This window comes from Canis lupus, chromosome 35 (assembly GCF_003254725.2).
Source record: "Canis lupus dingo isolate Sandy chromosome 35, ASM325472v2, whole genome shotgun sequence".
Lineage (NCBI taxonomy): Eukaryota > Metazoa > Chordata > Mammalia > Carnivora > Canidae > Canis > Canis lupus.
Genome location: NC_064277.1, coordinates 16,350,178 through 16,364,889, shown reverse-complemented (window position 1 = coordinate 16,364,889; position 14,712 = coordinate 16,350,178). Strand labels below are relative to the sequence as shown.

Sequence of the window (14,712 nt, the reverse complement as noted above, 5' to 3'; positions counted from 1 at the left end):
GTATAAAAATCCAATACAGTGTAAAATAGTATTCAATTTAGTTTAAGAATAAAAATTGCAAATATTGCAGTTTCAGAAGAAAAAAGTAAAGCAGCATTTTAAAACTACATAAACTACATAAGAATAGTGTTAAACTAACGAAGTACCAATAAATGAGATCTACACGAGCAAAAACTCAGAGAAGGAAGCATGAAACTAGCAATATCTCTCGTTTTAAAAAAAAAAAACCTGAAAACTAAAATAAATTAAAATGTGTTAATGTAAGAGTACTCTCTTATACAGTGCACATATGAATTTAAATAAATCCAAGTCAACATCTTTCGTTGGATAGGTTAATATTTAATATGCTACATCTAGACCTACTAAATAATTTATGCCATGAGATGAATACATAATTTTACAGTGTCACATCTAAAGTTCCTTTCTTTAGAGTGCAGCATAGTAAAACTTAAAAATAAATATCTTAAATAGCATTACTATTAAGGCACAGTATAAACCACGTTATCGTTAACCTTTGCAGAACTGTCATCTCGGTCACCTTGTTGTCTCGTGTCCTGTGTTCACTAATAAATAGTCTTAAATAGGACTCTGAAATAGATACTAAAAAGTGTAAAATTATTTTAAAAGGGGGGAGGAAGGGGGGAAGTAAATGTCCTTAAGACAGTTCTTAAGGGTTTAGCGTCTGCAAACTTTGCCTGCCTTTCATTGTTAAGCCACGAGTCAACACAATAAATAAAGAGAAGGCTGTTGTAGTAAAAGCCTGATCCTATTTCAGAATCAGAACTGCTGACACCAGCAGATACAAGTTTCCCAAAATTGAAACAGGATGGGGAGAGGGATTAGAATGTGACAAGCTCATCAAACAAGCACAAGTGATGTGTTCTTTCCAGAACTGTGTGTGTTATTGATTGTCTGTACAGCTGCTGCACCCATTAATTCCACATCACTTGTCCCACAGTCCCGCTCATCCACAGGATAGATGAGAAAATCGCTTTGGTGCCTGTCCACCATTTCACCCACTGCCACGCTCCCAGGTTGATTGTTCGATGCCCTTTTTTTTTTTTTTTTTTTTTTGAGAGAGAGTAAGAACGTTCTCTTCTTACCTGAAAAAGTTCTAGAAGCCATAGTGACTGCTAAACATGACAATCAGTAAGCTCTCACCACTGTGTGTGTGTGTATGTTTTTTTGTTTCTAAAAAAATCTTTTTAAGGTAATTCAAGCTACATATTGCTCACTCTGTATCCCCTGGTTCGACTAGCTTCAAACAGCATTTCCTAACTTGTAAAAGGCAGTTTGCTTCCCTGATACTATAAAAAGAGCACAAATAAAAACCCCGTTATAAAAGTGAAGTTCCACCGGGTCCCCCCCCCCCACTTTTGCTTTGCTTCGGGCTCTTTGGGATCGATTTCCAAAACTGCGTCCACTGCCCCCTCCTCCTCCTCTCTCCCTCCCCTCTCGCTGTCTCTAGCTCGCTTTCATCTACGACACTACTGGAGTATAAAAAAACATAAGAAGAAGGATTCTGCGTGAAGATAGCATAGCTTTTTTGTTGTTGTTGGTTTTGTGTATTTGTTTTTGTTGGTTTTTTTTTTTTTCCTCCTTAAAGCTGTGAAGTCGAGGTGTGCTCGCCTTACCTACTGCACAGCGGGCAGGTGTGTGGGGAGGGGGGAGGGGGGAAGAGAGAGAAGGGGGGAGAGGGAAGAACGGGGGGAGGGGTACGGGCAGCTCTGGCCCCGGACCCCCTGGCCGCCAACTGATGAGCGGGCAGGTGCCTTGAGGGGGGAGGAGGGAGAGGGGTAAGGGGGAGGTGGGAAGGGGGAGGGGGAGGAGGGAGAGGAGGAAGGGGGAGGTGGGAAGGGGGAGGTGGGAAAGGGGAGGAGGGAGAGGGGGAAGGGGGAGGGGGAGGTGGGAAGGGGGAGGGGGGAGGGGGAGGTGGGAAGGGGGAGGGGGAGGGGGGAGGGGGAGGTGGGAAGGGGGAGGAGGGAGGAGGAAGGGGTCAGGGCCGCTCCGGACCCGACCCCCTGGCCGCCTACTGCACAGCGGGTAGGTGGGCGGGGGGGAGGAGAAGAGAGGGGAGGCGATGGGGAGACGGGAGGAAGGGTTAGGGCAGCCCCAGCCCCCCCCCACTCCCACCCCCTGGCCGCCTACTGCGCATCAGGCAGGTGGGGGGAGGAGAAGGGAAGGGGGGAGGGGCGCAGGCAGCCCCGGACCCCGCCCCTGACCCCCTGGCCGCCTACTGCACGGCGGGCAGGCGGGGAGGGGGGAGCGGAGGAGAAGGGAAAGGGGAGGAGGGGCAAGGGCGGCTCCGGACCCCGCCCCCGCCCCCCCGGCCGCCTACCGCACGGCGGGCAGGTGGAGGGGAGCGGAGAAGGGGAGGGGGGAGGGGGGCGCGGGCAGCCCCGGCCCCCGGCCCCGCCCCCCTGGCCGCCTACCGCGCGGCGGGCAGGTGGCGGGGGCGGGGGCGGGGGCGCGGGCGGCGGCGGCAGCTCCGGGCCCCGGGCGCCTACTGCATGCGCTCGGTCGGCAGCTGCTGCGGCTGGTACTGGCCGAAGGCGGCGGCGGCGGCCGCGGCGGCGGCGGCGGCGGCGGCCGTCCCGGGGGCGGCGGCGGTGATTGGCTGCTGCACGGCGTAGCCGTAGCCCCCCGCGGTGACGTAGCCGGCGGCGGCGGGCGAGGCGGCGTACGGGTACTGGTCGTAGGCGGCGGCGGCGGCGGCGGCGGCGGCGGCGGCCGAGTACTGGGCGTAGGCGGCGCCGGTGTAGTCGATGTACGGCGTGGTGGAGGCGGCGGCGGCGGCGGCGGGCTGCACGTGCGGGATGACCACGCCGGGCTGCACGAACGCCTGCGGGTACACGTAGTGGGCGGGGATCCTGAAGGGCGAGAGACGGGCACGCGGTGAGGCGCCGCCCGCCCGGGGCGCCGCGCCGCTCGAGCCGAGAGAGGACACAGACCCGAATTTAGTGGTGGTTACGAGCGTAGGGTTGCCACAATATCTCTCCCGGCCAGCGGGGCGCTCGCAGGGCTCGGGCGGGAGCCGCGGTCGCGGAGCCCACAGTGCGGGGGCCGCCCCTGCCCGCCCGCCGCTGCCTCCTGCATTTCGAGGCAGCCAGCCCTTGGCGTTCTGCACCAGTCGGGCGAGGAAGCAATTCAAGTGCAAGAGGCGCTGTGCGCGGGAGAGGCACCGAATGCACATGCTGAATTGACGGAGACTTTGCAAAATTTTGTAATGAGCTCATGCCACAGGACTGTGCAGCGGAGAGAGTAATTCTCAGCTGTGCGGATAATAGGGCTCAAAAGGTAATCCGTGATCGTTCAATTCCGTGGGTGGGTGGGTGGGTGCAAGACTAAATTTCCACAGAATCTGTAGGTTTATTATCATGGCAACCCTACTTGAAATTGCTATGCAGACTCAGCACACATTAATCTCTCTGCAACCTCAGTCACCCTTATTAAAAAAAATAATGATAAAAAAGAAGCAGGCGACAAAAGAAAAAAAAAAAGGAGTTTAAAAGTTCACAAGTGTGGTAAACACAGCAGAATCACACTTCTCAAACGAACTGTAGTGCAGCTCACTCTATCACAAGAGGCTGTTGTGGGAAGCTACAGAAATGCTATTAACATTCATGGCAGTGATTCCCAAAGAGATGTGCAGCACGCTTTTTGCCTTTCTTTCTTTCTTTCTCTCCATAAAACTCGTAAGGACACAAGGGTCAATCAAACCTGTTTGACTAGCAGGCACCTGAAGGTCAGCCAGCCTGGTTATCTCTATGCAAGACAGACAGAAGGGGTTTTGGGGAAATGATGAGGTTGACGGAAAAGGTAGGAATAGGAATATTTCTAAAATGCATATAAACTTAAAAGGTTTACATAACAAAATAAGGAAACATTATTTTTGCACAAATACTAACTTGTTTTATCCTCTAAATCAACAAGTAGATTAGCACTTTTGTTTTAAATCTGCCCTACTCAAAGCTATTTGATACACAGCAATTGTATTATGTATTACCCTGTAAAAGTTCAAGAAACAAAATCAAGTACCTTCACAAATTATACATTCAGAAATCACATACAAGACACTGCAATGACCTAACAAGTTAATTTTGTTAAAAAAAATAAATCACAAGAGGTATTTTTTTTTCAAGAAACCCATGCATTTCAGTTCTCTTGCGATTCATTACTGCCCCTTTCAAATGCTACCATGAATATCTGATTTATTTTCATCTTTCTTTAAAGCAATCTCCATCAGAATCCCCTATATTCCTAAAAATATGACACGATAATGCCATCTGGTTGTTGGCAAAGCTGACTTCCAGGAAGTACAAGCAACCAGTAAGGATCTTTACTTTAAAGAATTTTAAAGAACTCCAAACCGAAAACTTCACATAGAGATTTCCGAAAACATAGCTCTTGCTTTGCCTTCTCAGGGTTCTACTGAAAGTACTTATTAACGAACATCCATGGAAAAGATGAATTTATCAGAGGGTTGTGAACTTTGACCCGAATGATAAAAATACACTCAATTTTACTAGACTTGTAGATCTTTCCCAGTGCCAGGAGAAAAGACGTCATCAAGTGTTTTTGAGGACACTTAGAGATGTTCTTAATTGCTTGTCAGAAACCAGATGCATTGGTCATGCACATACTCCAAACTTTTCTGTAGGTCAGGTGACTGACTCACTCACAGCGACAGGTGTGGCTTTATGAAACCCTGTCCCCAGAGGCCTCCGTGTCCACAGTGTGCAGACATGGTTAAGAGAGCCTACACTCATGCCAGTTTACATGTGGTGATAGACAGCAGGGGCTGCAGCAGGGCTATTTTTGATTCTGTCGTGCCACAAGGGTTTCCAGCGGGTAAAATGTCTTTATAAGGCCAAAGTAAAACATCTATCAGCAGCGAAGTCCAGCCAGTATGAATCTCACTGATACTGAGACATTAACCCCTGTACTCCCAAAGCTCGAAGGACAACGTGATGGTTACCAGGTTTGTGTCTTTGAATGAAGGCTGGTAACCGACAATCAGAGTGGCCTACAAAAAAAAAAAGCAGGATAAAATTGTGTGTGTGTGTGTGTGTGTGTGAAGAATGCACTAAAAGATAGGCAGTGTTGCTTACAGGACTCTTGTCTCCACACTGATTTTACATTAATAGTTTTCATTTGATAATGCCAGCCAATGAGAGTGGAGTGTTCCCTGGCATATCAGAATCCCACATGAAGTCTGGCAAGGGTTAGGAATACGTTTGGAAGGCAAATGAAACCCTAGAATCGTTAGGGGCTTAGGGAAAGGAGAGCCCAGAAGCCCACGGAGAGCCTCAAATGCCTCCGTTCAGGAAGGACAGCAGGAAAGGACCAAAGGCTAAGGGGGCCCTTCTGAAGCAATGCTTGCATTAGGAGGTCTTTTACTAGTTTAAGGAGCCCGTGAAGGCAATCTGGGACTCTCTCCTCCCGTCAGCTACCTACCAGTATCCTTTCCCTCAATCAGTCACACAGGGTGTGCACCTAGCAGTTACAAAAACACAAGAACAAGCCAGATACCTTGGGCAATTTTCAAAGAAAACTGACCATCCTTTTCTTTTTTAGGTCCCTCTGACATCTGTTTGTGACTTTTGACCTCCTAACTGGTTTCCTCTTCCAGTCTATCACCAGACTGCTGGCAAAGTCTTCATTTCATTCACTTGTTCGTAGTAACCCTAACATGCCAAACTAAGTGCAAATTTCTTAAACTTCAGCATGCTGGGCTTTTTATGCTTTGGGCTCCAAAACATTTCTTTCAGTATTTCTTTCCACCTTCCCTTGAACCTGGGTCAGCTGGACTCCTCAGTCCTCCCTGGACAAGGCACACATTTCTAGATTCTCACCTTTGCTCATGCCATCCCTTTGCCAGGGACACCAATCCTCATTCCATCTCTACCTGTTGAAATCCAAATCCTATCCGCCCTAGCTCTAGCACTCACTATGTATAGAGCCTTCAAGAATTTGCTTCACTTTCTGTCTCACATTTCTCACATCTGAAAAGAATCTACTATTTCCAACCCTGAATTGCTGTGCATTAAATAACATTATCTATGCACAGAGTCTGAGATGATGAATAAAGTAGGCACTCAGTACGAAAGTACTTTATCCTCCACCATCCTTTAAAATCTAGGTCAACTTTGACCTCTTTCATGAAGACTTCTTGGGTCCCACGAACCTGATGTCTCTCCTCCCAGTGTTAAGCCACAACCCTTCTGGGGGCTTCTCAGTTTTCTTACTAGACTACCAGAGAGAATAGAGTTGTGTCTTTTTGGCTATTCCTTGACACAGAGGAAAGAACATGGCTTTTGAGGTCCTGGAACCAGACTCTAGGACTTACTAGCTCTGTGGCAAGTTAATTAATCTCTCTGTATCTCAGGTTTTTTTTCACCCATGGAAAGGACATTCACAGGCTGACATAAACAGCCTGCATCCAATAAGTATTGTGGGAATTACATGATTTATGTAAATCTCTTATTATTACCAGACATGCAGCAGATGCACTTAATGCTACTGCCCCTCCTGCTCCCTCCTAGTGGCCAGTATAGGATCTAGTACAGTGCTAACCCAACTAGCATAAAACTGAGCACTTTTTAAAGGCAGAGTGAGTAAATGTTTAAGAGTATTTCCACTTGACCTAAACCAGCCTAAAATTTTCTACTCACAGATGCATAGTCTTTCCTCTCTCAGGTTTCAATAAGAAGATGCTTCTTGCAAACAAAGTATAAGACATTGTTTAGCAAATACATAAGTTTCTATACATCTGCCCACTGTGTGACATCAAAAGTTTCTTCAAGCCAAGATTTTGGCTTGAAAAGCCCAGAGTAATCTGGGGGCCATTTCAGGACCACATTTAAAAAAAAAAAAATAGTTCAGTTACTAGAATTTCAAGCAAGTCAAGTAAGATTAAAAATTCTCAAGCTTCTTTCCAGGCCTAAAATAAGAATGTGTGGCATCCCAACAGAATTGAGGATGACCAGGTGTGATTTGTTACGTACAGACTCTGGGAATTAGAGCAGTGTTAAGAACCCCTTAAAAAAGAAAAGAGAAGGCTCACTTGGTCCATCCGGAATGCTCTCTATTTCTAATAAGAATCTCAAGTTCAAACAACTATGCAAGCAATAATAATCACCATCCTTTATAAAGACAGCTCAATATTAGCAGGGATGAATGACTAAAGGTTACTATCAAAGCATGCTTGATTTAAAGTTTCCACAGGACATTTTATTCTGGTTCTTATTTTCCTTGTGCTTTCTTTCTCAAGGACCTATGCAGACTACCACAGCCAGTCCAGAGTTCTATGTCTAGATCTCAGTATCCTCCATAAACAGTCTGGCTTCTCTGTGCACTAAATCTTTTCTCTGGCCTTTGCTTATGCTCACCTCATCCTATAGCCCCCAGGCATGTCCCTTCCTCCTACCTGTCCGGGATATGCCCCACTGGTCCAAGACTAGTTAAGGACCCACGGAGCCTGGCCCAGCCTCTCCAATTCACCTGTTTTCATGCTATTCTGAACTTCTTTTGTCCTTAACACCAAGTATTTTAGCCACTAATAGTTCTTGATTGGTTTGTGTTAGTTTTGCTTCCCCAACTGCAGTCTCTCACCCACTTAGCACAGAAAAAAAAATTAACACAGGCTAAGACCTGTTGATCGATTTAGCTGTGTAACTGTTTCAAGACTATTATTGTGAGATCATGACTAAGTTCATCACCACTTCTTAGGATGGCTGTTCTCTTCCCCATCCCACCTTACATGTGGTCTAGACCAATGAGGAGAGGACCTGCAGAAGTAGCTGGACCCATCAGCCCACACTGTCTGTTGTGGGTACCTAGGATGGTTGGGATGGGGCACTGATAAATAGCTATAGATATATAAAGGCCCTTTATAATCATATTGGACAAAATACTCTTGCACGGTTTAAAAAGGCAAGAGTTGGTGGTAAGGTGAAGTATCCCAATGTTAAAAGGAGGGTTACATGAAGGTATTGATGGAAGACATAACTTGACCCTTCCAAATCAAATGATTGTTACTTTTTCTGGTCTATCCTTGGAGACACACAAGGCAGATTCTAACCCTACCTCTCTATTATCTCTATCTAGAATCTGACCTTCCAGGTTACACATGTAGATGCTTAGGTGCTAAGCTAGAGAAGAAACTATAGCTGAGGATAAAACACTTCTTGGACAATTAGAATATTTAAAAAGGAAGCTGAAATCTCTGATACTAGAGTTATAGCAATGTTGTTCAGATAGAATACAGCCAAAGCAGACCACAAAACAGTGGTCCGAATAAAGTTAGGGGATTGGGATCTCCCACTTACGATAGGGAGCTCAGAGGAGGGAAGCTGGTGATCACAGAGCCCAGAGGGAAGACAAGTACGAGCAGCCTGTTCTCCCTAGTTAGGTCTGAAAGGTGAAAGTTAGTGCTACTCTACTCAAAAAACTGGCTAGTGTCAGTGAAATCTGATGAGTGTTGTTGAACCTTTAAATCAGAAGGCCTAAAAGTGGATACACATTGCAAAAGAAAGAATCCCATTCCCAGAAAACTCCCCAGTAAAACAGAAACTTAGGACATGCAAGCAATGAATCTGTATTCTCACAGAGGGAAATCACACAATTTAGCACTCACTACAAAAATGTGGTTAAGTGGAAGTTACAGGCTACAGCTTAAAAGCAAGAAAAAAAAGGCCCTTTGCTTCCCATGGCAAAGTCAAAAGTCAACACTCCTCAACACCACCACCAAAACCAAAAACACAAAGAGCCCCTTCCCCGAGGAAAAGAAAAACACTTTCACTACAGCTCTTTTCAATTAAGTAAAAAGCACACAGTTTAGCTATCAACACCACTTCATTACTGTAATAAATAAAATAAAGCACACGGAGGTCTATTCACTATGGTGAAAAATAAAACAACAACACCAACATCCATGCATCGTTAATCACCATCTGAGCTTGTGTGTCTGAGTCTACTGGTTACAGAGTTTAATTCCAAACAGAACTATTCCACCTCTTATCATCGTATCCTTCTGATCAGTTAGCTTAACTGTATACGAGCCCTGTCAGGTTAGAAAGAGATAAATAACATTGAGTCACGTTGAACAGTAGTCATGGGCTGGGACATACTCGTCTCGTACACAAGTCCTACCTGGTATTTTTGTTTTTGTTTTGTTTTGTTAATCATAAGCTCAAAATTTGTCTGGTTTGGAGGCTGCATACTTGGTCAGTAACTTGACTCATCTAAAAATATTTATATTATCAGCATCAAAAAAGGTACAAATATATATATATATATATATATAAATATGTATAACAAGGAACATTTTGTGACATGATGGTCTTGTCTGTATATAACAAAGAGGCAGGTTAACAAATAACACCTATCAAAACATAGGAGGGCCTGAATTGACTTACCCGAAAGGTCTTTGTATAAGGGCTGGATGAAGTTGTTGCACACCGAAGGCAAAACCTAACAATAAAACATACCACATTCTCCGTTTGTGCACTGTTCAGCATTTATTACTCCTACATGTAATATGCAATCACAACATTCACTCAGAGATGATCACCATTCTTTGGATGCTTCAGAGAAAATATTACATATACATTGCAAAGTTCTCTTTACTAATGTTACCATTGGCCCAAGTAAAAATTTTAGTCGGCTACAGGTGGAAACTAAAAATTATCTACAAAGTTTAGTTGACAGCCAGTCCTACAATAAGACCTTAGAAAATTAGACCAGGGAAAAATTCTTGTGGATTGAAACCAGGAACAACAGGACTTGATAATGAAGTTACATGTCGCAAGTATGCCTGCAATTCTGAATCACGATCTATTAAAAAAGTCTTTGTAATTTGGAACATGCTGGACAATGCTTTGGAAGATTATGGGTTTTACAGGTTATGGTATTAAACATTCACACACAAAAAGTCTCCTTTTCTGGATAGCACACACACACAAATACAAGTTTTTTGTTTGTTTTTTAATATTCATGGGTATTGGCACATGCCCTCGTTTTCCTGACAATCTAGTTTCCTAGTAAATCCATTTGGATGGAAGTGTCAACCTCCTTCCAAAATTTCAGATGGAAACACTTGAGTGAAGAGTACATGACTTAACAAAGTTGCTTACCCAAGAAAAAGACTGCCATTTGCTCAACAGTCAACTCTTAATTATTTGTGCTAATGCCAAGGGCAGTGTTGTAAATAACCCAGAAGGTCAAATTTTCACACAGACAAAGGCCTGCTCTCTTTTGACAACTAATAGCTGCATGACTTTGGAGTAAAACATTTCCCATCTCTAGGTGCCAGTTTCTTTATCTGTTAACATGAGGGCCTGGGCATACCTGAAATCTCCCCATTTTCTTTAATTATTAATAGTCTGTGATTTTTATGGTAAAGCTTTACCATCCACACCCCACCCCCCTAACCCCCATGCTTCAGTGCTCAAGTTGGATCACCGGCTCTGAGCACAGGGCAAGCGGTGGTAGGAGAGACAACCCTAGGGAAGTATGACCAACGGGAGGTGACACGTTTGGCCCACACAGTCCACATGTGAATTATCTACAAGTGGTTAAAAACTGGAAAATAAAAGAGTAGACTGACTGTATGTCATACCTGAGCCAGATGAGTCAAGCCTAAGTCTGGATGGGTACAAATTGTCCAGACCCCCAAGATCTACTTTTGCACATAGGTACATTTCAAGTCCTGCAAGAGCCGGTTACAACATTCATTTAATGTCTTGGTAGGATAACCAGCCACCATTCAACTTTACTAACCACATTTACAATGTGTCTGAATCAGGGATTCATTCTGTTTAGAAGGGGGGGGGGGCTCAAGTTGGGGGGGTGGCGGGTAGGAGGAACATCTCTCACCTGGCTGCATGATCCTGGGTTTTGCTCCCAAGTATGCCAGGTTCACATTGGCCTTCCTGCCATCAATGATGGGGTTCGGATCCTTGCAGGCTCTTTCGGCAGCAGCTCGGTCAGCCATGGTGACCTTAGCAACATACACACACAGACATACGTACAGATCTCTAAATCAACCCCTGAAGGAAACCAAAAATTACACTGGAGAAGTCATTCATGAGAGAACTAAGGGGGTTCTTAAACTTTTTTTTTTTTTCTGGAACTTACTCCTTGATCCCCCGTCAAAAAAAAAAAAAAAAAAGAGGAAAAAAGAAAAACAGGAAGAAAGAAATACCACCCCCCTCCCCACGCCCCAAAGTCTTCAGGGCGCTAGTAGGGCCTAGCAGGGAGTTGGAAGCCTGAATTCCGTCTTGGAACTCTTGATCCTCCCTCCCTCGCTCCCCCCCCCCCCCCACCCCGCAACACACACACCCCAGGTCCCTACCCAGCCTAAGAGGGCTGTTTGCTTTAAAGAAAGTCCAGCCTCACATCCGCCCGGTGCTCCCAACCTCCAGCAAGCACTCCCTAACGACAATAGCTATTGTCCTACTCTGGAGCTCCCTGCTCTCCGGCAGCTGAATTTGCACGCTTAAATCCCCAGGAGGCTTAATATGCTCTCTTTCAGTTCAGCAAAGAGCCACAGGATCATCTTTTTAAAGAATCCATCTTTGCAATTAAAAAAAAAAAATGTGTGTGTGTGTGTGGAGGTGGGGTGGGGGTGGCATGAGGAGCAGAGCCCTGGACCTCCTGGGGGAGGGGGTCCCCTCCCCGCCCCGGCCAGAACGCCCGAGCACACGCATTTTTACAAAGCCACGGCGCGCTGAACGCCCGGCCTCCACCCGGGGAGCGCGCTCCGAGCGGCTGCGGCCCCGGCCCCTCCTCACAACCCTGCGCGCCCGCAAGTCCGGCCGGGGTAGTCCGCTCGGGCCGGGCCCCCGCACCGCAGGGCGTCGGGTCCCCGCGCAGCCCCGCCAGGCGGCGGCCGGCCCTCCCTCCCCCGGCGCCGCCGCGCTCAAACTTTCAGCTCCGCCGGGAGCAAGGGGCAGCGCCGCCCGCGTCCGCGGGTCCCCGCGTCGCTCTGCCGCCCCCCAGCCCCCCCCCCGCCGCTGCACGCCCCGACCCCAGGCCCCCGCCGCCCCGCGCCTCCGGCCCCCGCGCCCCCCCCCCACCCCGGCCCCCAGCCGCGCGACTTACAAATCCGTAGCCCCGGGACTTGCCGGTCTGCCGGTCGGTGATGACCACCGCCTCCTCGATCTCGCCGAAGACCTCGAAGTACTTGCGCAGGCTGGCGTCGGTGGTGTGGTAGGGCAGCCCCCCGACGAAGATCTTGGTGTACGTCGTGTCCTTCTGGGTCGTGTGCATCTTCGCGCCCGCCCCGCGGCTCGGGCTCCGGCTGCGGCTGCGGCTGCGGCTCGGGCAGCGGCTGCGCCTCCTCCTCCGGCTCCGCGTCTCCCGCACCCTGTCGCGGCCGCCGGGGGCCGAGGGCGAGCCCGGGGGCGGGGGCGGGGGCGGGGGCGGGGGCGGCGCGGCGGGGGCGAGCGGCCGGGGGCGGCCGGGGGCGCGGGGCGCGCGGCTTCCGAGGTCGCCAGCAGCCCCCGAGGCTTGACTCCGCTCTCTCCTCCCGCCCCCCCTGCCGGTCACGGTACAGATTCTCCGGATCGTCTGGGTGAGGATCCCGTTCGCGAGGACGTGCGAGCGGCTTCCACCCACCCGGCTGGGAGGCCAAAAATGAACAGAGAGGGTGGTCCTCGCGCGGAGAAGCGGGCGCGTGGTAGAGGTAGCTTTTCTTTCCTTCCTTCCTTCCTTTCTTTCCTTTCCTTTTTTTTTTTTTTTTTCCTTTCTTGCTTGGGAATTAGGTAGGTGTGTTGGGTGGGGCGCGGGCAGGGTCGGCGGCGGGCGCGTCCGGGCGCGGGGGCGGGCGGGGGGCGCGGCGGCGGCGGCGGCGGCGGCGGCGGGGCCGGGCGTGGGGGACTCCGCGCCGCTGGGGCTCGGGTTCCGTCCCTCCCGCCGCGGAAGCTGGAAGACAAGTGGCGAGGACGGCTCTCCACGTCTCTGCTCCCTTCCCCCGCGGGCCGGGGGTCGGCGCCCGGCTGGGGAGGGGGCGGGCCGGACGCCTGCGATTGGCCGCGGCCGCACCTGGGGTGCCCGGCGCCGCCGCCCCCCAGCTGTTGGGAACAGCTGCTTCGCTGCCGGCGCGGCGCTGGGCCGCGGGGCTTGGGCTCCGGAGCGGCCGCCGGGGCAGGGCCGGGGCAGGGCCGGGGCAGGGCCGGGGCAGGGCCGGGGACGGCCGGCGGCGGCCTGGCTCTCGGCGTCGCCTGCTCCAACCCGTCCGAGTCCCGGGGACCGGGGCGCGCAGCCTGCGCCGAGGACCGAGCCGCGGAGCTCCCCAAAACGGCGCCGCGAGCTCTGCGCTCGGCCGCGGTGACCGGGCCCGCGACCCGGACTCCAGAGCTGGGGGCCGGGAGGCCCGGGGCGGCTCGTGGGGAGCCCGGGGCCCTCCCTCCCGGGCGCGGAGGGCCGGCCCGCCCCAGTCGGTGCTCCGGGCTCCGGAGAGTGGGGAAGGAGGGTCCCTAACCTTCCTCGCCCCCCCCCCCCCACCCCAAGAGCCAGAGCTGGGGAAAACCAGCGAGGCAGAGCCAGAAGGAAGCAAAGCAAAGCAAAACAAAACAAAACAACCACCAATAACAAACAACACCAACCAGCGAACAGGTCCCGGGCCTGGGTGCGCTTGGAGAAAACCATTAGCTTTAACCGCTCCGGCCGCAGCCAAGCCGAGGAACCGTAGGTAGACACCACGTTCTAGTTCAGGGGACCGTACATTAGTCCTTGGGCTCCTACGCTTATCAAATTGGTGTTACCTCCCGACTTACTCCTCTCTAACTATTCGGGGAGATTGGTACAGATTTCTCATGATAAGTCTTTTTTTTTTTCTTCCCGAAGCCAACAATTAATCTATTTCCTAACATTTGAATCGCAAGAATGTTTGGTGACTTGACCTCAACTGTTTTACTAGGATGTACTGTAATTGTAAAAGGTGTGATTTTTGAAATCGACTTGTTATGTAACCACTCGTTTCTACCAGCAGACCTTTAAAGCGTTTGTAAAAAAAAAAAAAAAAAATACAGACTTTAGTGCAACCCAGATGTATTTATTTTTTAATATCGGCTCTTTGCAACTTCTTTTTTTTTCTTTTTATCAAGAGTACATTTAATTAAGCATAAAATCCTTGTCATGTTTGAGATTTGGATGAAGGTATTTCATGTGAGAATATTCCACCCACCCCTGTTGCAGCATGATTTGCTTTTAAGTCATTTCCATCAGGAGTGTCTGCTGAAGTCCTTACATTTATTGCCCCTGGGCTGCATCATTTATTTCCTTTAAAGCAGGTCAGTATGTTAACCTATTAGAGAAACACATACTTGTGTTTCTCTTTCCAGGGCACCTTTGCAGTCAGCCCAGAAGGATGTGATACATTGCATTTGCAGAAGCTAAGGGGAATGCAAATATCCTCCTGCTTTTCACCTTGTTCCCTTCTGCAAGAAGTTGGCCTCATGAGTTTCTTTAAATTTGAACCCCTAGTCGGTGATAGGGAGAAATAAGAAACCTAAAGGTTTGGGGAAAGTGTTTTAAAAACCCTATTGAAGAAAAATAAGGTATTTTACAGGCATATGAGAGCCAGGAACAGAAATTGTAAATAGCACCCTCTTCTCATTGCTTAAGCAAAGCACAAGTTTGAAAGGGACTCTGTGTACTGGTATGATGAAAGGTAATTTTTAAAACTTAGGATAACAAAGCAGGCTA

General features: G+C 49.0%; 1 protein-coding gene across 1 annotated transcript; it reads right to left on the bottom strand.

The window, feature by feature from the left end:
• Positions 1-2,503: 2,503 nt before the first annotated feature.
• On the bottom strand, positions 2,504-12,388 carry RBM24 (RNA binding motif protein 24). Its single transcript, XM_025443919.3, has 4 exons — positions 12,106-12,388; positions 10,879-11,002; positions 9,420-9,474; positions 2,504-2,870 (listed from the first exon to the last, which is right to left on the bottom strand). The coding sequence occupies exons 1-4, from the start codon at positions 12,271-12,273 to the stop codon at positions 2,504-2,506; spliced, it is 714 nt and encodes a 237-aa protein (XP_025299704.3). The 5' UTR covers positions 12,274-12,388.
• Between the last annotated feature and the right edge of the window lie 2,324 nt (positions 12,389-14,712).